Raw genomic sequence first — 26,259 nt, forward strand, 5'->3', positions numbered from 1 at the left:
AGTTCTCCCATGTAGGATTGAGCAAAAATCCCTATCATCTAAAACTCTGGATTTTTAAAAACCTTTTAAAAATAAAGAGGCAGCTGGGCTGAGCTCTGGGAATACACAGAGACACGGAGATGGCTGCCTGGAATCATTGTTCTGCGTGGAATTCCAGTTCACACCTCAACCCTTAAAGAGACACCAACCAGAAATCATTCTCCAGACTGAACCTCACTTTTACACCTCGGCCTACTAACACAGACATTTTGGAACTGACACAGATACTAGACATTCAACACAATCAATATTCATTCACAGAGACATTGGGCATTCAACTGACCCCAAAGGGAACACCAGAAACACATTGGCCAACACAGATCTGAGGGGAGATAACGGGGCACACAGTCTGTATAACAGCCAGCCCTAATCTGCGGGTGAGCCTTTTCAACAACAAGTTTCTGCAGGAACAGCTTCAGCAAGCCCCAACAAGCAGCTTCAGAACCAAGAACCACAGAGGCTGAACAGAGAAGCTGCATCCAGAAACCAAACCAAGAGCATCATCGCAACAGAGGACACCCGAGAGCAGGAACACCAACCAAACGCTATCTGAACAAGAGCTTCCAGAGACAGGCCTGTCCTGAGCCAAGAGAACTGATGGCGAGAACCTCACCAACAGGACACATTTTAAACCTGTATTTTCCTTAGTGTTGAGCTGAAAATCCTGAGACCCCAAAGTTTCCCTCTGAGCTCACAGGGAGGGGATGGTGGGTAGTGACAGTGTATTGGGACCCCAAGGGTAGGGAGCCTGATTAAAGTTTCTGTGATTAAAACTGTTTCACTTCTAACAGTAGAGAGTGAGGACTGCAGATGCTGGAGATCAGAGTTGGAAAGTGAGGCACTGGAAAAGCACAGCAGGTCAGGCAGCATCCGAGGAGCAGGAGAATCGATGTTTTGGACAGAAGCCCTTCATCAGGAATGTAGGGCCGGAGGACTTACAGCACATTTCAGGGAATATTTCTGGGACACACACACACCAAACAATCCCACTGCCCTGTGACCGGCCAGTTCAAATCCCTCCAACTCTGCCAAGTACATGCAGTCCCTGGGGTCCCTCCACAGCTAAATCCAAGCCACCTGCTGCCTGGAGGGAGAATGCCTCATCTTGCGCCATGGGACCCTCCAACCATGTGGCATCATTGTCAATTTAACCAGTTTCCTTATCTCCCCTGCCCCCATCTCACCCTAGATCCGACCCCCAAACTCGATACCGCCCTCTTGAACTTTCTGACCTATCCATCATCCTTCCCATGCCACACTCCACTCCGACCTATCATTATCACCTCTCCATCTGCCCCTATCCATCACCTTCCCAGCTACCTTCTCCCCACTCCCAACCCCACCGTCCTATTTATCTCTCAGCTCACATCCCCCCACAACATTCCTGATGAAGGGCTTATGCCCGAAACATTGATTCTCCTGCTCCTCAGATGCTGCCTGACCTGCAGTGCTTTTCCACTGCCTCACTTTTCAACTCAAGCTTCTAGTAGTGTATAACCTGTGTTTAATTTGACAGTGTATTTAATTACTGATCTCTGTATAATTGATAGTGTTAATTTCACTGTTTATTACATATGTATTTGTTCTTGTATTATACTTACCTTTTATATTGAATAAACACAGAGATTATTTTGCCCTGAAACACCTGTCTACTGTCTCTTTCACTTGACATTTTAAAATAAATCTAGTGGCAGAACCAGGGATCAGGGGATGATTCTAACCACCTAAAAATCAGCAAATTACTGATCATAAACTAAAGAGGGTACCCTGATTGAACTGTAAGAATAATTGGAGTTGTCTTGTAGTGTTGGTTCTGAAACCAAACATTTCAATTAGATTCTGTGTATACTGTAGGAAAGTGAATGTAGTCACAAAGATGGATTTGTACCTATTTCCCGGTCAGGAGATTGTATTGATAGGATAGGTAGTGTGTCATTCTTATCCAAAATTGATTTTTTGAAAGTACCGCTAACAACAAGAGCAAAGGAAATTTCTGCCTGTGCTGCATTCTGGATCTTTGTACACAATAGAAAACTCAAATACATTCTAAACGTGTTGGGATGACAGGGTAGAGACTGACAGCAGAACTGAAGAAACTTAGTTTCATTAGGGAAGTGGCTTTAGAAAATTTATGGGATTAAAATCTGATAAAGCCACAGGGACCAATAATTTACACCTCAGCTTACTTCAGGAAATGTCCAAACATTTTGGAAACATTGACGTTCAAGATTCTATACATTCTGGAACAGTTCCCAGTGACTGGAGAGTTGCTAATGTATCATCATTACTTAAAATGGGAGGAAGAGAGAAAACTGGGCATCTTAGACCAGTCAGTCTGACTTTGGGATTGGGGAAAATACTCAAGTCCATTATGAAAGATTTAATCACTGAGCACGTGGAAGACAGTGGTAGGGTTAGACAGAGTCAGCATGGTTTGTGGAAAGGGAAATCATGCTTAACAAATGGACTGGAATTGTTTGAGGATTTAACGAGTGAATTTGACAAGGGGAAGCCAAGAGATGTGGTTTATCTGGAATTTTCAGAAGGCTTTTAATAAGTCCGACAGAAGAGATCAGCATATAAAATTAAGACTCATGGGACTGGGAACAGTGTACTGACATGGATAGAGAACTGGTTGGCAGGCAGGAAACGAAGCGTAAAAATAAACTGGTCTTTTTCTGAAAGGGTACCACAGGCCTGGATCCAGCTATTCACAGTATTTGTTCATGGTTCAGAGAGGGAACTTAAGAGTAATATCTCCAAATTTGCAGATGACACAAAGCTGGGTGCGAGGGGGAGCTGTGAGGAGGATGCAGAGATACCTCAGTGTGATTTAGAGATGTTAAGTGAGTGGCAGTTAAATGTGAGATTAACCAGTTTAGTAGCAAAACCAGGAAGGCACATTATTATCTAAATGGAATAGATTGGGAATGGGGAGGTGCAATAAGATTTGGGTGTTCATGTATGCCAGTCACTGAAAGTCAGTGTGCAGGTGCAGCAGGCAGTGAAGAAGGTAAATGATATGTGTTACCTTTATAGTGAGAGGATTTGAGCGCAGGAACAGGGATATCTTGCTGTAATTATATGGGGCCTTAGTGAGACCACACCTGGAATATTCAAATCAAAACTGGTTCAGTGACAGGAGACAGTGGGTGGAGGCAGAAAGTTATTTGTGTGACTGGGCCCACTGTGCAGTGGGATACCACAGGGATCAGTGCTGGGTCCCTTATTGTTCAGGATATATTGAAACAATGAAGATGAGAATGTGAGAGGTGAGGGGTGGGGGTGAGTGGATGATGACTGAGTTTGTAGATGACACAAGGTTTGGCAGATGGTTAACAGTGAGGAAGAAGGTCTTGGGTTACAGGAGGATCTAACTGGATTGGTCAGATGGGCAGATAAGAGTCAGATGGAACTTACCCCTGATAAATGTGAATTGTTGAACTTTGGAAGATGTAACAGGTGAATAAGGTATTTATGAAGTCATATGGGACACTTGCTTTTATCATTTCAGGTACAGATGACTAGACCAGGGAAGATATGTTGGAGCTGTACAGAACTTTGGTTAGGCCACAGTTCAGGTCACCACGCGATCGGAAGGATGGGATTGTACTGGAGGGGGTGTAGAGGATAGTGACCATGAAGCATTTCAGCGATGAAGAGAGGCTTAATAAGCTCGGGTTGGATTTTTTGGACCTGATAGAGGTATATAAGGGTATGAGGGGAATGGGCAGATTTAATAGAAAGCAGCTGTTCCCTTTACTTGGAGTTGGCACACATTCAATGGGAAAGACAGGGGCTTTAGAGGGGATTTGAAGAGCAGGTTTTCACTCAAAGGCTGTTCCGGTTTGGTTTGCATTGTTGGGAAGGTAGGTGAGGTGGCAAATCTCACAACCTTTAAAAAGTACTTGGATGAACACTTAAAAGTTCATAACATTTAAAGCTATGGCCCTTGTGTTGGAAAGTGGGATGAGTGTAGGTTTAGCGTGGTTTGGCTAGTACAGTTTCAATGAGCCAAAGGGCCTCTTCCGTACTGTCTGATTTTATGATTGTATTGTGTGCAGTTTTGGTCTATTTATCTGAGGAAGGATGTTCTGGCTGTGGAGGGAGGGCAGCGAAGGTTTTCCAGACTGAATCCTGGAATGACAGCACTTAGATCTGAGGAGAAATTGGATCAGTTAGGATTATATTTACTGGAGGTTAGAAGATTGAGGGGAGTCACATTGAAAACTACAAAATCCTAACAGGACAAGGCAGGATGTTCCTAATGACAGGGGAGTCCAGAATCAAGGATTACAACTTAAGGATATGGGAAAGGCCATTTAGGGCAGAGGTAGAAAGTTTTTCATCCAGTGAGTTGGAAGCCAGTGGAAGTTTCTGTCTTTGACAGCAGTTGACCCTAAACCATTAAATGTTTACCAGAAAAAGCTAAATATAGCTCTTCGGATGAAAGGGATCAAAGGTTGTGGGGAGAAAGCAGGGACATGCAACAGAGTTGAATGATCAGCTGTGATCATATTGAATGGTGGAACAGGTTTGAAGGGCTGAATGGCCTACTCCTGCTCCTAGTCCCAATGTTTGAGAAACTGTTCGGCAACATGGAAATATATTGAACTAGAGAAAAGCAATTGCCTTTTTTCAGGAATTAGTGTGGAGGTAGGAGACAGAGAGGAGGGATAATGTGTGTGCTCGCCAATGAGCAAGATGTGAATAGTGGTGTCCCTAGGTCTCTGTGCTGGGAACTCAGCTTTTCACAATATTTCTCAGTGACATAGATGAAGAAACAGAGAGCCATGTATCCAAGATTGCTGACCACACTGAGTGAGGCAGCTAGGAGGAGATTACAGAGATAGGGAGGATAGAAGGACGGGGAGGGTTTGAGAACAAGGATGAGAATTTGAAAATCGAGGTGTTGTTGGAGGGGGAGCCAATGTAGGTCAGTGAGGACGGTGAGGGATGGGATGGGATTTGGTGCGAGTTTGGATACAGGCAGCAGAGTTTGGGATGAGCTGAAGTTAACAGAGAGCAGTGGCTGAGATGTGGCCCAGGACAACATTAGAATGATCACGTTTGGAGTCCCAAAGCAACGGCTGGGATTTTCAGTGAGTGATCTCTGTGATGTGGAGGATTTGGGGCTCAGATCAGCCTCAAAGATGAGGCCAAGATCGGAAGGAGTCTGATAGTAAATAAAAGCTGAAAAAGCTGCAGATGCTGTAAATGAGGAACAAAAGCTGGAAAAGCTCAATAGATCTGGCACCATTTGTGGAAAGAAAGCAGAGTTAACATTTTGGGACAAGTGAACCTTCTCAGAACTGTTCTGAGGAAGAGTCACTCGACCTGAAAGGTTAACTCTGATTTCTTTCCCCAGATGCGACCAGACCTGCTGAGATATTCTGTTTTTGTAAAGAGTCTGGTTGAGCAGCAGACAGTGCTCAGGGAGAGGGATGGAGTTTGTGCCGGGAGCTGAAGAGGATGGCTTTGATCTTCCCAATGTGTTTCACAGTGAGCCTGACTCCTCAGTCCTGACTGCTCTTAGCTGTTGTGATTGTCACTGATTGGACACTTATTATTAGAGATTCTGACCACAGCAGAAAGCCCCAGTGTAAAAAATAACTGCAAAGGCTGTCAGATCGCAAGGTTGAAACTTCACCAAGAGAGGAAGTGAAAGAAGGAGCTCAGAGCAGCTGGACGTTTGTGACTGAGACGGGAGAAAACTGTGAACCGTCTACACTCCCTGGAATCTGACAGCACATAAGAACATAAGGGCTAGGAGCAGGAGTTGGCTATCTGGCCCCTCGAGCTCGCTCCACCATTCAGTAAGATCATGGCTGATCTTTTCATGGTCTCAGCTCCCCCTACCCACCCCCTCAATTCATTTACTTAATTCATTTACTGTTCAAAAAAATTGCCTGTCTTAGTTTTAAAAACATTTACTGAGGAAACCTCAACCACTTCGCTGGGCAGAGAATTCTATAGATTCACAACCCTCTGGGTGAAGAAGTTCCTTCTCAATTCAGTCCTAAATCTGCTCCCCCTAGCACAGGGGGAGGCCATTCAGCCCATCATGTCTGTGAGTGATCCAATTAGTCCCACTGCCCCCCTCTCTCTCCATAACCCAGCAAATCTTTCCTTTTCAGCTCAATCTCCAGTTGCCTCTTGTCGACCTCGGTCCACAGCAGAGACTGGGTTTTAAATTGGCACTTCATTCATTCATTGGGAGGCAAACTGCCTGGGCTGGGAAATGGAGCTCAGGACCCTGAACATTCCCTCTCCCCTCCTGAGGGGCACTTGAAGATGAGGTATAGTTCCATGGAGCCATTCTGTGTGTAAAAGGCTGGAGCTTGCCAACAGGATATTCAACAGCAGGAGCCATCATCAGTTTGATCAATTCTGACCACACCCACTCTCCAAACATTTCAACTCATGAACAATATAAAATTTGTCCATCTCTTCCTTGGTGTGAGACAGGGAAGGGACCACTCCATTTCAGAAAATTTGAAATTTCTGGAGCATAGATGGAGGAAGCTGGGAAAGAACATCGGAATCATGGAGTTTGGAGGTGGGATGAGCAGGAATTAGGGTTTCCGTGGTCAAGGGGCTGATGTAGTGCAGACACAAACAATGTTGTGGATATTGAAATAAGAGACCTATGTGATGGAGAGGATGTGGGGTTTGAGGCTTCGATATTGGAGGGTCCAGTGGGAAAGAGGCCCATGCTCACTGCTGTCCATTGGACATTCCAGTGGGATGGAAGCCCATTTTTATGGAATCTGTTGGAGGTTCCAATTGATTCCAATGGAATTGGAATGTTGGCATTTCTTGCAGCAATTGGAATCTTGGTATTTATTATAAAAGGACTGGATTACAGAAATAAAGAAATGTTGTTACAATTCTATGAGGCATTGGTGAGACCACATCTGAAGCATTGTGTCCAGTTTTGGTCTCCTTACTTGATAAAGGATATGGTGGCACTGGATGCAGTTCAGAGGATGTTCACCAGACTGATTCCCGGGATGAAAGGGCTGTCGTACAGGAACGGTTGAATAGCTTGGGCCTGTACTCACTGGAAATCAGTCCCATGAGGTGGGGATCTGAGTGAGCTATATAAGATGCTAAAGGGGATTGATAGGGTTCAGACATGGAACAGATGTTCTCTCTTGTGGGCCAGTCTCGAACAATAGGTCATAGATACAGAGTGATAGGAGCTTGGTTCAACACTGGAATGAGGGGAAACTACAGGTGGCACAGTGATGCAGTAATTAGCACTGCTGTCTCACAGTGCCAGGGACCTAGGTTCGATCCCACCCTGGGCAACTGTGTGGTGTTTGCACATTCTCCCCCTTGCTGCATGGGTTTCAGCTGTCTGCTCCTGTTTCCTCCCACTGTCTAACGATGTACACATTAGAAGGGTTGGCCATGCTAATTTACCCATAGTGTCCAGTTAATTGTAGGCTAGGTTCATTAGTCATGGAACATGTAGGGTTACAGAAAAAGGGTGGGGGATGGGTCTGGGTGGAATGTTCTATGAAGGGGCAATGTGGACTTGTTGCACTGAGTGGCCTGTTTACATACTGCAGGGATTCTGTTCTATTCTAACTATTTCTCTCAGCGTGCTGGAATTCTGTGTAAGTCACTGCCCCAGAGCGCAGTGGAGGCAGAATCATTCCACAGATTCAACAAAGAAACAGATACCTTTCTGATTAAAAGCAGGATGAAGGGCAATAGGGAGTAGTCTGGAAAATGGAGATGAGGATAAGATCAGCCATGATCATGTTAAACAGCAAACGGGCTCAGAGGGCTGAATTACCTATTCCTGCTCCTCATTCTGAAGTTCCAAACTTGTTCTGGCAATGTGATCCATGTTCAATGGGTCTGTTGGAGGGTCTAGTTGTAAGAAGTTGCATGTTTAATGGTCTCTATTGGAGGGTCCAAGTTTGAAGCTGATTCATATTTACTGGTCTGCACTGAAGTATTCAATGAAATGTAGGCCTTTCTTGCCTGATTTGTATTGGAGGGCCAGCAGGAATAAGGTGCATTTTTTCTCGTCTCTGCTGGAGTATTCAGTGGGAAATGTATCCATATTTATTGGTCTCCGTTAGACTGCCCAGTGCCAAAGAGGTCCATGTTTAATGGTCCCAACTGGAGAGTCCAGTGGGAATGAATTCCATACTTACTGGTCTCCATTGAACAGTCCAGTGGGGCATGGATACCGTGGTGAGTGTGGGGCTCATTTCCTTTCTGATGCAACTGTGTGAAGGTCCAGCCCTCATTCCAGTAAAACTTGAGCCTGACTATGGAAGGGGAAGGAGAGGGGAAGGGATTGGAATATGTTGTGAAAAGACAGGATGGGTCAGTGGGCCAGAGCCTGTCCTGTCCCTCCAGTTCACACTGATGGCCTGAGGATATCCTCTCTCTGCTGGGCCTTCATGGAATGAGGTTTGTGTCCAAACCAGTCCCCAGTGAGAATAGGCCAACAGCACAGAACTGCCCTTCATTTGACAAGAATCTGTCTGTCTTCCTGAGAGAGGCCAAACCCTGGTTAGTGTGGGAAATGGGGCTTTATTCCAGGAAGAGCCATGCTCCTGAGGTCAAGGGTTAACATCCATTAGGGGCAGAGCAGAGGGAGATTTACCCTGTATTTAACTGTCATCAACAGGGACATTGTGGGAAAGACAGAGAGAGGGTGAGAGAGTGAGTGAGAGGGAGAGAGAGAGGGAGATAGAGATAGTGGTGTTGAAGAATAGAGATATAGAGAGAGCCAGATAGGGTATGAGACAGTGTGACTGAGAGAGAGGAGAGAGAGAGAAAGAGACAGAGTAGGTATGAGACAAAGAGTAATGAGAATCAGTGAAAGAGAGAGAGAGAGAGAGACAGACAGGTAGGTTTTGGTCGCCACATTCTGGGAAGGATGTGACTGTACTCGAGAGGGGGCAGAGCAGATTTCCCAGGATGCTGCCTGGCCTGGAGGGTCTGAGCTATGAGGAAGGATTTGAAAGGCTGGGATTGTTTCATTTGGAGCAGTGAAGGTTGAGAGCGGATCTGATAAAAGGCTATAAGATTATGAGGGGCAGAGATAGAGTGGACAGGAAGGCAATTTTTCCATGCGTAGAGGGATCAATATCCAAGGGCAGAGATTAAAGATAACACAGACAGAAAAAGATAGAAACAGGGAGCAGGAGTAGTGTCAGTGTTAGGGTTAGGGTTAGGGTTAGGGTTAGGGTTCGGGATTGGCCCTGTGAGGCTGCTCTGTCATTCAATATGATCATGGCTGATCCTCTCCCTCAATGGCAAGCTGGATTAGTGTTGTTAGATCATTGATGACCAGCACAGACTTGTTAAATGCTGTTCATGTCATTGAGTTTCCAATTGAGAGAGGGACAGAAGACAGAGAGAGAGAAAGAGAGAGAGAGAGGGACAGAGGGAGGGAGAGAGAGCAAGTGCACATTGTGAGGTTGAGTGAGAGAGTGTGAGGCATTTAACTGCTGCCCCAAAACTCAGTGTTCCATTATCCTGGAATAACGCCTGCTATAGAGATCAGTTAGAGAGTGACCAGAGGGAAGGAGTGAGACAAAGAGACAGTGGAGTAATGAGAGATTGAGGGTACAAGGAGAAAATGAGTGAGATAACAGGTGGAAAGATAAATGAAGGAGAGGAATGGAAGATAAGGGATGGAAAGAGAGCAACCAACACAGAAAGAAAGGGAGATAATCAGAAAAAGAGGGAGTAAGTCAATGAGCGACAGGAATATATTCAAGCAAAAAGTGAGAAAGAGGTAAAAGTGAAAAGAGATGGAGGAAGTAGGGAAGGACGAGAGAGAGACAGAAAAACAGGCAATGTGAGGGGCTGACGTGGCTCTCTCTGCCTGATGTCATTTACATACTGAGGAACACCCAGTCAGACTCTCACAGGCTGCAGCTTTATAAAGCAGAGCCCAGTGAAGGGAGAGTTTATCAGGAACCAGGCACAGGGACAGGAGCACACACCATGATTTCACACATCCAGCTGATCTGGCCCCTGGCATTCTGTGTCGCAGGTACAAATCTCTCTCCTTCCACCTTGAATCTTTAGCTGCTCTCCATTTCACTCCAATTCCACTGACTTGTGATTGAAGGGAAAATGCTGAAACCAGAGGAATGCTCAGTGTCTCCAACAATCTCTCATTTGACAGGCTCTTTCTGTGACAGTTCTGACTTCACTGTGTTTCTCTCTGACCCCTCAGGTATCAGTGGGGACATCATCATGACCCAGTCTCCCCCGGTGCTGTCAGTGGGACTGGGCCAGACTGCAATCATCACCTGTAAATCCAGTGAGGATGCTAGTGATGATGTTGAATGGTACCAGCAGCGGGAAGGACAGAAACCCTCTCTCCTGATCTACGATGCAACAACTCGATTCACAGGGGTCTCCGAGCGATTCACTGGGAGAGAGGTGTCCAGCACATACTTCACCCTGACAATCAGCAACGTTCAGAATGAGGATGTTGCTGATTATTACTGTATGCAAAGTCAGAGCTTACCTTACGTTTGGTAAAGGAACCAACTCAGACTGAGTAAGTAAACCTTTACAATACTTAAACTTTCTAAAATACAGTTGCTGAATTGTTGAAGGTGTTAGTGGGGAGCTGCGGTGAATGAAATGGTTGATTGAGGAGCACTGTCTCTAACAGGGTGTCCAGCTGTATTTCTTTAGTTCCATTGCCCCCTTTAAGCAGCAAGATATAAGTCAGTCAGTTTTACTCACCGTGTGGAAGAGCTCTGTCCATTTGCAGCCTGTGGTCCCGTTCCTGCAGCATGGAGTGAAATCAGTGAGGAGCCTCCTGCCAGTCTCAGTGTGACAGACACGGGGCAGAGTTTGATGTGAGCTCTGGCTCCCTGTCCCAGTCTCTGATCTCACTGACCTCAGCAGCAGCAGCAGCAGCAGCAGCAGCAGCACAGTGAGACACCGAGCTCCCACCTCCCCCAGCTTTAACTCTGCTCAATCACACAATCACAGAATTGTTACAGTGCACAAGAAGGCCGTTCCGCCCATCCTGTCTGTACTAGCTCTCTAAATGAGCAATTGACTGAGTGTCATTCTCCTGCCTTCTCCCTGTCACCCTGCACATTGTTCCTTTTCAAATAACAGTCTCATTCCCTTCGGAATGTTTCAATTGAAGCTGCCTCCATCACACTCTCAGGCAGCGAATTCCACACCTTAACCACTCACTGGCTGAAAATGTTTTCCCCTCATCTCACTTTTGCTTCTTTTACCAATTATTTTCAATCCATGGCCTCTCCCTCTCAATTCTTTCTCAGGTGGGAACATTTTCTCCTGGTTTACTCTGTTCAGACCCCTCCTGATTTTGAATTTCTCGATCAAATCTCCTCTCTGCCTTCTCTTCTCTGAGGAAGACAGTCCCAACTTCTTCAGTCTATCTTCATAACTAACGTCCCCCATCCTCGATGGGTCAGATAGCCCACTCCTGCTCCTATTTCTAATGTTCTTATTATCTTATCTTCCTATGTGAGAGACACACATCAGATTCCACTTAACACTTTGTGGTTGTACCTTCCCAGTCTTATTCCCAACACTCCATGCAGTCCCATCCTTACACAGTGACCCTGATTTAGAATTTATTACTCTCTCTCCCTCACTCTGAAACTGGGTCAGAAGTTATATTCCTTATTCTGGTGCTATCTATCTCTCCCAGGATTCTGTGCACCTTTGTGTTCCTCTCTGGTATTATCTCTTGGATCCCACAGCCCAGCCAAGTTAGTTTAAACCCTCTTCAGCAGCACGAGTAAATCACTACAAAGGAACTCAGTCCCAGGTCTGTTCAGGAGCAACCCGTCTGGTCTGTACATGTCCATCTCCCCCCAAAGCCAGTCCCACTGTTAAAATAATCGAAAGCCCTTCCTCCTGGACTGTCTTTTCAGTTCCACAGTCACCTGTGCTATCCTCCTCTTTCTATTCTTACTTGCGTGGGGCACTGGGGATAATCTTGGAGATTCCTACTTTTGAGTTCCTGCTGCTAATTCCCTCTGGAACTCCCTACATTCTGACTGCAGGACCACATCCCTTTTCTCCCTCTGTCACTGAGACCGATGTGGACCATGACTGCTGCCTGTTCCCCCTCTCCCCTCAGGGTGCTCTGCAGCAGCTCAGTGACAGCCTTGACCCAGGCACCAGGGAGACAACACACCATCCTGGATTCCCATCTGCAACTGCAGAAATACCTATTGATTGCCTTCACTTTCAAATCTCCTCTCACTATTGCTCTTTCAGTCTTCCTTGTGCCCCCCCTGTACAGCTGAGCCCCCCCATGGCGCCAGAGACTTGGCTCTGGCTGCACTCCCCAGATGAACCATCATTCTGATCAGGATTCCAAACTGAATCCTGGTTGGAGAGTGGAATGCACTCACAGGATTCCTGTACTAGCTGCCTGGCCCTGTTGGACTGTCTGCTGCTCCCCCATTCCCTCTCTCCCTCCATACTCTGAAACTGCAGAGTGACCACATCTAGAAACGTGCTCTCCACGGAGCTCTCAGCCTCACGGACGCTCCGCACTGACACCAGCTGCTACTCAAGCTCCAAAACCTGGAGTTCCAACTACAGTCACTGACCACACTTCCTGTGCTCATGGTATTCCAAGAAGCAGGACAAGCAGTTCCCTCATGCAACCTGATGTACACTCTCACCACTCCCTGATTATCTTTTGTCAAAGTAGTTTTGAGAAACAGCTCCAGCAGGGCTCACAATCCAGTACTTTGAATGTCCATAGAATCATAGAATTCCTACAGTATGGAACCAGGCCATTTGGTCCAACAAGTCCACACTGACCCTCTGAACAGTAACCCACCCAGACCCATTCCCCTACCTTTTTAACCTACATTTACTCCTGACTAATGTACCTAACCTACACTATGGGCAATTGAGCATGGCCAATTCACCGAACCTGCACAGCTTTGGACTGTGGGAGGAAACCAGAGCACCCGGAGGAAACCCATGCAGGCACAGGGAGAATGTGCAAACTCCACACAGACAGCTAGAATCAAACCTGGGTCTATAGCGCTGTGAGGCAGCAGGGCTAACCACTAAGTGACCGTACTTCCAGTTTTCCAGGAACCTCTACATAAACTCAAAATACTTAAGATATAGGAGCAGAATTAGGCCAGTCAGAATAGAGTCTGCTCTGCCATTTGATCTTGTGTGATGTGTTCCTCAACCCCATTCTCCTTTTAACTTTTGATCTCCTTACTGATCAAGAATGTATCTGTCTCTGTTTTAAATACTCTCAACACCGTGGCCTCCATAGACCTCTGTGACAATGAGTTCCGCAGATTCACCACCCTGTGGCTGAAGAAATGCCTCCTTATCTCAGTTCTGATGGATCATTCTTCACTCTGAGGCTGTGCCTTCGGGCCCTAGTTTCTTCTACTCGTGGAAACACCTTCTCCATGTTCTCCAGGTCTCTCAATATTCTGTAGTTTCAATAAGATTCCCCCCTCATCTTTCTAAACACAATTGTATACAGATCCAGAATCCTCAACCACTCTTTATATGGCACCCCCTTCATTCCCAGGATCATTCTTATTCTTTCTCACTTTTTCCTCTGGGCCCTCTCCAATGACAGCACATCCTTCCTTAATAAGGAGCCCAAAATTCCAAATCTGGTCTGATCAGAGACTTATACAAACGCAGCAGTACACCTCTGACGTTAAAGTTAATGCTAAGATTGTAATTGCCTTTCAAACTGCCAATGGTGAACCTGCACGTTAACCTTCAGAGAAACCTGAGCAAGGACTCCCAATTCTCTTTGTGCTTCAGATTTCTGAAATCTTTCCTCACTTAGAAAACAGTCTGTGCCTCTATTCTTCCCACCAAAGTATCTAGCCTCACAAGTTCCCACATTGTACTCCACCTGCCACTTCTTTGCACATTCTCCTAGCCTGACCAAGTCCTTCTGCAATCTCCCCCACTCCCTCAACTCCACCTGTCCTTTCACCAATTTTTGTGTCATCTACAAACATATGAACAATATCTTCAGTTCCTTATCCAGATTGTTAATAGATAATGTGAATAGTTGTGGTCCCAACACAGATCCCTGCGGATCGCCACAAAGCACCAACTGCCATCCAGAAAAAAAATCCCTTTGTCCCTACTCTCGCCTTTGTGCCGGTCAACCAATCCTCTACCCACCGCAGTGCCTTGCTCCTGACAACATGGGCTCTGATTTGACTTAACATTCTCCTTTATTGTACCCTGTCAAAGGCCTTGTGGAAATCCAAATGGATCACATCCACTGGCTCTCCTTTGTCTAACTCACTTGTTACCTCCTCAAAGATTTCTAACAGATTTGTCAGGCATGCCTCCCTTTGATGAAGTTGTGCTGACTCAGCCCAATTTTACCAGGCTGCAATTTTACCAGGCTTAAGGGTGAGATTCCAAATACCTGCAATCTCACCCTTAAGTAGACCTCTAAAATCTTACCAATGACCGAGGTCAGGCTAACCAGCTTATAATGTCCCATCTCTGCCTCCCTCCTTTCTTAAATAGGGATGTTACATTCACTATTTTCCAGTCTTCTGGGACCACCCCTGACTCCAGTGATTTCTGAAAGATCACAGCCAATGGCCCTACAATTACCTTAGCTATCTCCATCAGAACTCTGGGGTGTAGTCCTTCGGGTCTGAATGATTTATCCACCTTCAGACCTTTCAGCTGCCTCAACCCCTCCACCTTAGTGATGCCCTCTCCACTCACTTCTGCTCCCAACTTTCTTGAAGGTCAGGTGTGCTGGCTGATATTTTAGTATCATGGTTAGCCACAGGTGAGGTCCCAGAAGACTGTGCCATTGTTCAAAAAGGGCTGCAAAACAAAAGCCTGGGAATTATAAGCTGAACATTTGTGATCGGTAAGTTGTTTGATAAGATAAGGTATGCATGCATTTGGAAAGAGTGGATTTGATTAGGAGTTGTCAGCATGACTTTGTGAGTGGGAGAATATGCCTCACAAATTTGTTCAGGTACTTTGATGAATTGACCAGGAAGGTTGATGAGGGCAGGATGGTAGATGTGGTCTATATGGATTTCAGTGAAGCCTTTGATAAGGTTCCACATGGTAGGCTGTTATGGAAGGTTAGATTGAATGGAATCCAAGGTGACCTGGCAAATTGGATACACGATTGGCTTGATGGTAGAAAGCACAGGGTAATAGGGGAAGAATCCTTATTGTACTGGACGCCTGTGACTAGTGGAGTGCCTCAGGGGTCAGTGCTGGGCCCATTACTGTTTGTTATCTATATCAATGTTTTGGATGAGAATGTACAAGGCATGGTTAGTGAGTTTGCTGATGACACTCAAATAAGCAGCACTGTGGACAGTTATCAGAAATTGCAGCAGGACATGCTCAGCTGGGGAAGTGGGCTGAGAAATGACAAATAGAGTTTAATACAGATAAATGTGAGGTCTTGTATTTTGGAAATTTAAAGCAAGGTAGGAGTTTCATGGTGAATGATAGGGCCTTAAGGAATATAGTGGAACAGAGGGACCTTAGAATTCAGGTAAGCAGTTCTCTGGAAATGGAGTCACAGTAAATAGAGCAGAGAAGAGAGCTTTTTCTGCAGTGCCCTTCATCAGTCAGGGCATTGACTACAGACGTTGGGAAGTTATGTTGCAGTTATACAGGACATTGGTGAAGCCACACTTGGAATATTGTGTTCAGTTTTGGTCACCTTGTTACAGGAAGGATGTTATTAACCTGGAAAGAGTGCAGAAGAAATTTGCAAGGATGTTGCCAGGATTCAATGGTTTGGGTTAAAGGGAGAGTACTTTTTTCTTTAGAGTGTAGGAGACTCAGGGAGGACCTCATAAGATCATGAGAGGCATGGATAGGGTGAATTCACTCAGTCTTTTCCCCAGGGTTTGCAAATATGGACTACAGCGCATCAGTTTAAGGTTAGAGGGGAAAGAATAAAAGGGAACCTGAGGGGCAACCTTTTTACACAGAGGGTTGTTCGCATATGGAATGAGCTGCCAGTGGAAGTGGTTGAGGTGGGTACATTAATAACATTTAAAATTCATTTGGACAAATACAGCAAAGGAAAGGATTCAGAAGGATATGGGCCAAGTGCAGGATTAGGGTAAATGGACATTTTGGTTGGCATGGACCAGTTTGGCCCAAATGGCCTGTCTCCATGCTGTAGGACTCTATGACATTGTTATGGACCAGGCCAGACCCTTCGAAACATTTTGAGAATGCAGCCCAGACCTTACCTTTTCGAATTGTGTTAAGCAAATGTAACCTGGATAGTCCAGGATTGATACAACTGGCCAAACCACTCAGCTTGAAGGAAAAGAGAATTTATTTACACACAATCAAAAGAAAACAGACTTTAGAATAACTTAACTATTTGAAAACCCAACTGACGAGAAAATGTAACTTGATAAAGAGCTGTTCCAATTTGCTGCAACAGCCTCGGCAAAAAGATAAATATAAACACAGGGGTTCTTACAGGAGAGGAATTTCAGACAGTGAGTCCACTGGAAAATGTTGAATTGGGGAACCTTTCTCACCAGCAGCTTTCTTTATCCAGGAGCTTCCAACCGACTGTTTGTCAAAAGATTAGATTACTTACAGTATGGAAACAGGCCCTTCGGCCCAACAAGTCCACACCGACCCGCCGAAGCGCAACCCACCCATACCCCTACATTTACCCCTTCTTACCTAACAGTACGGGCAATTTAGCATGGCCAATTCACCTGACTTTCACATCTTTTGGACTGTGGGAGGAAACCGGAGCACCTGGAGGAAACCCACGCAGACATGGGGAGAACGTGCAAACTCCACACAGTCAGTCACCTGAGGCAGGAATTGAACCCGGGTCTCTGGCGCTGTGAGGCAGTAGTGCTAACCACTGTGCCACCGTGCCACCCATGTGTGACAATACTGTTCACTTCACAAGTGAAGTGAACAGTATTGTCACAAAAACAGCAAACAGGCCACTCTCCTTTTATTGGACAAGTGTTTAATATAAAACCTAAACGCCTTTTCCCTGACTGCTGCCTTAGGCAGTATCTGTTAGCCATGAGCAAAGTCCCTAACCCAGACAAATTGGAACCTCTGCCTTTACAACCCCTCTTGAAAAAAAATCCAAGGACCACTTAACCTTGTGAAATGAGCAGCATTGTCACACCACTGTGAAAGCTGATTTAAAGCACCGATGCACTTCTTCCACCATTTCTTTGTTCCCCATTACTACTTCTGCCTTTTCCAGTGGTACAATTTCTATTATTGACTCCCTCTTGCCTTTCATATATCTAAAGAAAACCTCTTGCAATATTCTTTTATGTTACTAGCTCGCTTACCCTTATATTTTATTTACACACCCACCCTTACTTTTATTTAGTTACTCTCTGCTGTTTTTAAAGGCTTCCCAATCCTCTGGCTTCCCAATAATCTCCACCACATTGCATGTTTTTTCTTTTGCTTTGATGCTGACCCTGACTTCCCTCATCAGCCATGGTTGCCTTGGCCGCCACTCAGTATCTTTCTTCTTCCTTGGGTTGAATTCCTGCTCTGCCTCCCAAATTACCCCCAGAAACTCCTGCCATTGCTGCTTCATTCTCTCTTATCAACTCTGGCCAGCTCCTCCCTCATGTCTATGTAGTTACCTTAAGTTAATTGCATTACTGGTACCTCTAACTCCAGATTCTCTGTCACAAACTGCAGGGTGAATTCTGTCATATTACGGTCAATGCCCCCAAGGGATTCCTTCACCCTAAGTTCCCTAATCAGGTCTGCTTCATTACACATCACCCAATCCAGAATTGCCTATTCCATAGTGAACTCTACCACAAGCCGCTCCAAAAACCATCTCGTAGACATTCCATTAATTTCTTCCCTTGAGATCCCCAAACAACTTAATTTTCCAGTCTACCTGCATATTGAAGTCCCTCATGACTATTGTAGCAGGGCCTTTATTACATCCTTCTCTATCTCCTGATTTATTTTCTTCCTCATATCCTGACTACTGCTGGGGGGGAGGGGGGAGCTGTGCAAAGTTCTCATCATGCTCTTTCTCCCTTGCAACTCCTCAACTCCACCCACACAGATTAAATGCATTTCAACTCTAAATCCCTTCTTGTGATTGATCTTATTTCATTTCTTACCAAGAAGGTAACCCCACCCCCATCAGCCCATCAGCATGTCCTGTCAATCGGATGTGCATCCTTGAGTATTTCATTCCCAGCCCTCAACCCCTTACAGCCACATCTCTGTGATACTCAAAACATCATACCTGCCAATTCCAATCTGCGCTACAAGCTCATTTACCTTATTTCGGATACTCCCTGCATTCAGGTACAACACCCTCAGTCCTGCATTGACTGCCCTCCTTTTCATAGTTGTCCCCTTATGCACTATGCCTAAAATTAATTTTCTGACCCTTTCCATAATCTATGTCCTATTAATTATTCTGGGAACTTTATTAACCTCTCCTGAGCCCTGCGTCACTTTAATGATTTTAAAGTCCTTGGGAACCTCAATTTGTGGCATCATTCTGTCTACCTTATTCCGAATGCTTCATACAAAGACTTTAAGTTATTTCTACTGTCAAGTTCCCCTGCACTTCTGTATTGCCTTGTTACAATATGACATTCACAAATTCTGATCCTTCCTTTTATTTTCTGGTAACAATCAAACCCATTACTAACCACGAATCCCACCTTCTCCTGTGCCTTTCATTTTCTCACGTCCTGTGCAAACGAACCCATTTGCTTTCTCTTTGGGTTGACTTCAGGTCAATATTCATCCCTGAAACATCACTGAACATGCTCCATAATCTCATTTACGATTGCGCGATATTGCTATGTACAAATTATGTTTTCTGCATTAAACAGTGACCAGTGTTCAGACAAGTCCCTCACTCCCTGTAAATGCTTTGGGAGAGCCTGACATACAAGTCTCTCTTTTGATGCACTGGGAGCCTTTCAGATATAAGAGATGCCATTCCATGGCCCTATTAGACAGACAGCAGGACTGTTTCTCCTGGTGGCCTGGTCAATATTGATTCCCTAATTAGCATCACTAAAAACCTGATCCTCGACTCATTGTCACCCAGTTCTCTGGAATCTTGCTGAGCAGAGTCTGGTGGAAAGAGCCACTGCGACATCCTTAGGTGGAGGTTGGAGTCTCCTGAACCTGACCCTTGCCCATTGGATGCACGCTTCCATCTTCCAGGGAACATGGGATCATTAAGAGCAATGACACTGTCTGATCCCAAGACACTGAGACTCTTTGCAGCCTCACCCTTGACCTTACGCCAGTGCTGAACTGGAAGATTTGAAACAAAATCTAGAACATTCTACATGGACACCCAACGTGACTCCTTTCTGAAGTGTGCTGATCCAACTCTGCTCTAGTGTTCTTGGATAAAGTTCTCCCGAGCTGTGAGTGATCGGAGGTTTGATAAAGAGGTATCGAACTCCACCCCACATACCAGCTCTGGAGACTTTGGTGTTTCAAGTGATGAGGGTTTCTGCTGCTCTCACCCTTTCAGCTAGTGAGGTCCTGATCCCACCAGCCACTGGGTGAAACAATTACTCCTCAACTCCCTCTAACCCTGCCCCCAATTCATTTCAATCTCTCCCCATGGTTATTGCCCTCTGTGCTGATGGAAATCAGTCCTTCCTACCCACTCGATCCAGACCCCTCATCATTTTACACACCTCGATCAAATCTCCCCTCAGCCTCCTGTGTTCCAAAGAAACCAGTCCTAGCCAAACCAATCATTCATCAAAGCTAATACTCCTCATTCCTGACAAAATCCTCCACTGTCCCCATCTCTAGGGGGATCACATCCTTCCTGCAATGTGGTGACCAGAACTGCACACAGTTCTCTCACTGGGCTTCATTTGAGGTCAGAAGTCACACGACACCAGGTTATAGTCCAACAGGCTTATTTCAAATCACAAGCTTTCGGAGCACTGTTCCTTCAGCACTGAAGTCGCTTCACCTGAAGAAGGATCAGCATTTCAAAAGCTCGTGATTTTAAATAAACCTGTTGGACTGTAACCTGGTGTAATGTGACTCCTGAACATGTCCACCCCAGTCGGACACCAGAGCCTCCACATCATATCGATAGTTTCACATCTTTGCTGAGACTCTCTCTTTGGGAGTGCCACTCTTACTCTTTTGGGAAAAGATTCTGAATGATCTCTGTCTCTGTCTCGTCCTTGGAGGCCTCCCACTGCCCTGTCACTGATCTCCCATCAAGTCGATGGTTCCAGTACACTTTTACCAAATTACCACACAGTTTGGTAAAATGGGTTGTTCCCAAATGAAAACTTTTACACTTGCTCCATGGTTCTCCATTTCCATCCCTACTCTCAATCTCACTGAGTTCCGATCACTGTCACTAAAATGCTCCCACATTGATTGCCCTTCCAGCTGCCCACATTCATTCCTTAAATGATGGTCCAGGACTGTCCCTTCTCTTTCTGCTGCGTCACCATCACCTTCTCAGGGACAGTTAGGGATGGGCAGCAACTGGCTCTGCCAGTGCCATACACGTCCCAAAAAGCAATTTTTAAAATGCCAGTGCTTTTGTCAGGCATGCTAGGTACTGGATACAAATGTTCAAATGTTTTAACAGTTCCTGTTCAGAGAATTGATGTACCTTCAAAAAGCAGGGATTAAAATTGTTTCTCTTGTCTTTCAGGCCGTGAGAACTCTCAGCCCAAGCTGACCCTGCTGCCCCCCTCCCCGGAGCAGGTCAATGCCAAGGGCACTGCCACCCTGGTGTGCCTTGCCAATCACTTCTATCCCGATGAGCTGGAGGTGCAGTGGAAGAAGGACGGTGCAGTCATTTCGGACGGGGTTCAGACCAGCAACTACCTGCGAGCTTCGGACAGCACCTACAGTGTCAGCAGCCTGCTGACCCTCTCTGGGTCTGACTGGGAGTCCAACGCTCGCTTCTCCTGTGCCCTCACCCACGTGACCCTCCCCTCTCCCCTCAGCAAGAGCATCAGGAGATCAGAGTGCGTGTAGAGTGTTCAAGACAGTCCGCAGAGGAGAGACAACTTTAAATAGAACAGGGCTGAGCTGGCAGGACAAAGGTCATTGTCAGCACTGAATTTCAACTCTCTTCCTTCTCAGGCTTGGAGACACTTCTGAGCTTCAGGGGTTAAGGCAGGTCATTGGGATAGTGTAGAGAAAACATTACACTTTATCTAGCCCCATGCTTTCCCTGACCTGGATGTGTTTGATGGGGACAGTGTTAACTTGCGATGTCAAGTAAAACCTCTCGAAGATGCTAAAGACTGTCAGCTGTGCAAAAACAATGTGAACCTCAGAAGTCTCTGCTTCAGTAAACCAGATCTCCTTCCTGCTCAGCCGCCAGTTCCAATTTAAGGTTTTGTCACTGTTTAAAGGGACAGGATTCTCATGTTATTGAGAAAATCTCCACAAGTGTTTTCCTCAAGCTCATTGTGGCTGTGAATTTGTGCAGCTTCCTCAGTCTGGGCTGTTAATTGCTGACTGTTTTCTGTCAATGTCAATCTGGAAAAGGGAATAAAGATGAAGATGATTCAGTCTCTGTCTCGTGAGTGCTTTGGAAATGGCCACAGCTGAGTCCTCAGGGATAGGTGTATGAAGTGAAAAGCCCCACACCCACAGGTATGGAGCAGGAGGAGGAGAATAGAGGGGGCAATGGGGAACGCAATAATCTGATGGGAATTCCCCTGAACACCAACACATCCTTTCGGCACAGCAAGATCCTGAGCCAAGCAGTTCAGTTTGCAATTTGACCAGCAGGATCTTGCTACCCAGAATAACGATACCACAGGGTTTGCAAAGTAAATATTCCATGCAGCATTTGATTTGTATTTGGAGAGAATATGCAAAATCCACATAGATATTCGCCTGAGGCAGGGATCGAACCCATGTCCCTGGAACTATGAGGCTGCAGTACTAACCACTGAGCCACCATATCACCCCCTATACTGACTTGATCCATCCCTGGTACAAAATATTGTGATGGCCATTCCCCCTTCACACCAACCCATCCATCAGGGACAGCAAGATCCTGAGCCAAGCAATTCAGATCAGGGCCACTTGGGACTCTCTATTGATCAATATCATCAGCAGAGCCTTGGAACTCAGAATAACAATTCCACAGGGTCTGGGTAATAAATATTCCATAAATTAGACCTGGGTTTTCTTTACTCTTCAAATGAGATGGAATTGCTCCGTGTGTCCCTGGAGTCAGATTGAGAATGTTCAGTCTGGGAGTCACCGCTGGGGAGAACAGTCAATGATAAACTGGTTCCACTTTCTGCTATCATATTCTGTAGCCCCTGGGCCATCTCAGTGGCAACCATCCAGGGCTCAGGGTGGATTCCAGAGCAGCTCATTGTCCTGCCTGTTGTGTTCCTCAGTCCACATGTGGCTCGTATCAGTGGGAACCATGGGGCTGAAATCATATCCAAACAGAATCTCACACAGCGGGGAGGCTGCTGGTGGCTCAGAAACCCCTTGGACTCAGTCCCAGATTCCACTGGCTCTTTCATTCAAACACAGCATTAGTACACTGACACCACATTCAGAGGGCAATCCTGAGATGGGGCAAGTTTAGTTCTTGATTCCAATGTGAGGAAATGGGGCCTGGCTGTGAAATTTCTAGTCTGAAACTGGTGGGGGTACTTTATATTGAAGAATGGAAACTGATATCAGGATAAAGTCAGGTTTTGATGGGAGTGAGGAATATCTCAGTGATCTGTCTCCAGAATCCACAGACTACACACATCCTTCTGTCAGACCCTGAAGTCTGAGAAAGCAGCTCATCGACATCCAATATTTCTCCAACCTTCCCAGAAAAGGTGAAATATTCTCTGTCTAAGTGATTCCCTGGGGCAGGGCATTTTAAAAAGGGCTGTGGAAAGGGAACTTTTCACTCTCAATGACAAAGCCAATGGAAGGATGTGGAGCTGGCTCTGTGAAATGTTAGGGCACAGAGGATGACACCAGAAGCAATTCAATGTTGTCACTCTCTCCTTTGGTAATAATTGGTTTTCCCTCACAATGTGCTCTCTTGTATTCGATCCACTTGTCCTTCTTGCTTTGCTTCTTTTGACTTGAGTCTGTGGGTAGTTCCATCAAAAGCCAATCTCCTCACTCTCATCCAGGCCCCTGAAGAGATTGGTTAGAGAAGACTGGATTACAACAAGTGTCACAGGTATTTCATATCTTACCTCATTGAATCAAACCATTGAGCCCATTAATCTTCAAAACAGATTCCAGCATTAAAGTCACATTTGTTGGTTGTAAAAGTAACGTATTTCTCGGTTGAAAGAAGGAAGCTTCAGACTGAGAATTGAGCGAGCTTAACCCAGAACCTGAGCAGTGGCAAGTGGAACTAGATTGCGTTGGGATATCTGGTCAGCGTGGACGAGTTGGACCGAAGGTTCTGTCTCCGTGCTGTACATCTCTATCACTCTAATAGCACAACAGAACAAAGTGATATCAATTAGTATCAGTATAAATACAGGGCAGCCTATATCCTGCAGTTGGCACTCAGTGCAGCTGGCACAGAGGGGGATGCAGGGAAGTTTGGTCAATGTGGGAGTTCGGTGAACTGATTGTCACTTCAGCTGATGAGAGCCTGCACATGCACTTCATTGAAAATAGCAAAATAATAAACAAGGGGACAGGAGTCTGTTGACCAGATCAGCTGGGAAGAGCTTTGTGTAAGGAACCATATAAATAGTATGCTTAGGAAACCTCCATTAGGGAAATTCAAGAAATGAAAAGCACTGAAACATTGATCCAGAGACTGAGGACAAGTACTAGTTGAATGAAAGAATTGATTTCTTTCATTTGTAAGTAGGATCAGCATTTGTTCATTAAACTGAAATGATTCGGGGTAAATAAATCTGTTGTGACTGTATAAAACTACAGGAACTCCCACTCAGGGGGTTTGGATTGGAAACTGAGTTGTAAGAATCCTGATACATCAGGGAGGGGCAGAGATACCTGGAGACTTTGTTCTAGATGGAAGGTGTAAGCCTCGGGACTGGGCAGTCCAATTCCATGTTAGTAAGGGGCAGGAAGGTATGACCCAAGAGGGGGTCAGATAAGGGTTTGGAGAATACAGTGGGACAGGAAAACCCCCCACTCTTCGAAACTCCAGTGAGAACAAGGCCAGCCTTTCCAATCCTTCCTCATCTCACAGCCCACTCATTCCAGGGATCAATCGGGTAAAACCCTTCTGAAACACTTCCAATGGATTTATATTCTTTCTGCAATTAGGAGACCAAAAGTTCATACAAACATTGAAATGTCCAGGAAGAACTGAAACATCACATTCTCGCTTTCAGATCCCTAATCACACCTGCTCTTACTCTTCACCAGCCTTGTTACTGTCCATCTCTCATTGTCATGTACACAGTGGCACTGAGCTGCCTTCTTGAACCGCTGCAGTCTGTGTGCTGGAGGTAGACACACAATGTCCTGAGGAAGGGAATTCCAGGATTCTGACCCAGTGAAAATGTAGGAACAGCGATATATTTCCATGTCAGACGGCTGAATGGCTTGGAGGGGAACTTGCAAAGAGCGGTGTTCCTGTGTATCTGCTACCATGTCCTTCTTGATGGAAGTGGTCATGGGTTTGGAAGGTGCTCTCTCAGGATCTTTGCTGAATCTCTGCAATGTATCTTGTAGATAGTGCACACAACTGTTACTGAGGGTCAGTGTGGAGGCAATGGATATTTGTGGATGTGGTACCAACCAAGCCGGCTGAAATTTGATAAACAAGATGTTAAAAAACAAAATAACAGAAAACAGTTTAGAATTAAATAAAATCATCAAAAACTGTGGTGTCTTTTTGATAAAACATCACTGAACCCAAAACATTATTCCCTCCTCTCTCTGAAGCGGCTCCACCTGTTCGCTTTCTCCAGCATCTTGTTTTATTTGAGATTTGCAGTATTTTACTCTTGTATCTGTTTTAATGCCATTGGTTATAAGAGAAGCATTGGTCAGCACACTGGGGAAATTTTCCCTGAGATGGTCACAAAGTCCTTATATTTACATCGACCTGAGAGGGCAGTGGTTTAACCGATCATCCAGCAGATGGCGTCTTTGCCTTTGCCAGCCTCAGAATAGTGCTCCAGTGACTGGAGTGGGGCTTGAAACCTTAAGGTTCAGGTGACGGTGTTATCACTGAGGCCATCTATTCTTTTCTGGGATGTGAGTGTCACTGGCAAGACCAGCAGTTTTTCTCCATCCCTAACTGCCCTGAAACTGAGTGGCTTGCTCGGCCTTTCAAATGGTAGATAAGGGTCAGCCACATTGCTGGAGTCCTGGCAGAGTCAGACATCTACAACCAGGTCTACAAGAACAAGGCCCTTTGGCCCAATGAGTCAAAGCCAGTCAAACAACCACCTCACTATCCTAATTCCATGCTCCAGCACTTGGCCCGTAGCCCTGTATACCTTGGCATCACAGCTGCACATCGAAATACTTCAATGTTATGGGAGAGCTTCTGCCTCAACCATTCTTACAGAAAGCGAGTTACAAATTATCACCACCTTCTGCACGAAAGTGTGTTTCCTCATATTCCCTCTTAATCTTCAGCCAATTCCCTTAAATCTATGCCCACGGTCATTGATCATGAAATAACTCCACATCATCAAGTCACCCTTTATTTACACATCAACCGTCCTTGACTGTAATATTAGAGTTAGGCACCAGAGGCACATGGTCCCTCACACTCAACCTGTTTGATGTCAGTGAGTAATCTCCCTGTTATATCCTTGTAAAGATTTGAGCTTTTCTTGTCAAATTCCTTTGGGATTTTTTAATGGCACGGAATCTTCCACATACTCCCATCTCTCTTGATGCTCACCGTTGTCTGGCTAATTCTTCCCATTTCTTTTTTTTTAGATTAGATTACATTACAGTGTGGAAACAGGCCCTTCCGCCCAACAAGTCCACACCGACCCGCCGAAGCGAAACCCACCCATACCCCTACATTTACCCCTTACCTAACACTACGGGCAATTTAGCATGGCCAATTCACCTGACCCTGCACATCTTTGGACTGTGGGAGGAAACCGGAGCACCCGGAGGAAACCCACGCAGACACGGGGAGAACGTGCAAACTCCACACAGTCAGTTGCCTGAGGCGGGAATTGAACCCGGGTCTCCAGCGCTGTGAGGCAGCAGTGCTAACCACTGAGCCAC

At 45.6% G+C, this 26,259-nt stretch overlaps 1 pseudogene and 1 gene segment (V, D, J or C); both read left to right on the forward strand.

Moving 5' to 3' along the window:
• LOC148149223 (centrosome-associated protein 350-like) overlaps positions 1 to 26,259 on the forward strand; it is a 758,453-nt pseudogene that overhangs the window by 149,383 nt on the left and 582,811 nt on the right.
• Positions 10,004 to 26,259, forward strand: part of LOC148149224 (Ig kappa chain V-V region MOPC 21-like) — a 194,294-nt gene continuing 178,038 nt past the window's right edge. The window contains 2 exon segments of the V gene segment in view: positions 10,004 to 10,072; positions 10,259 to 10,565. Of these exon segments, the coding sequence occupies positions 10,024 to 10,072; positions 10,259 to 10,565 (356 nt within the window).

The sequence above is a fragment of the Chiloscyllium plagiosum genome, unplaced genomic scaffold (assembly GCF_037043375.1).
Source record: "Chiloscyllium plagiosum isolate Xiang-an unplaced genomic scaffold, Cpla_swu_hap1 HiC_scaffold_9, whole genome shotgun sequence".
Classification (NCBI taxonomy): domain Eukaryota; kingdom Metazoa; phylum Chordata; class Chondrichthyes; order Orectolobiformes; family Hemiscylliidae; genus Chiloscyllium; species Chiloscyllium plagiosum.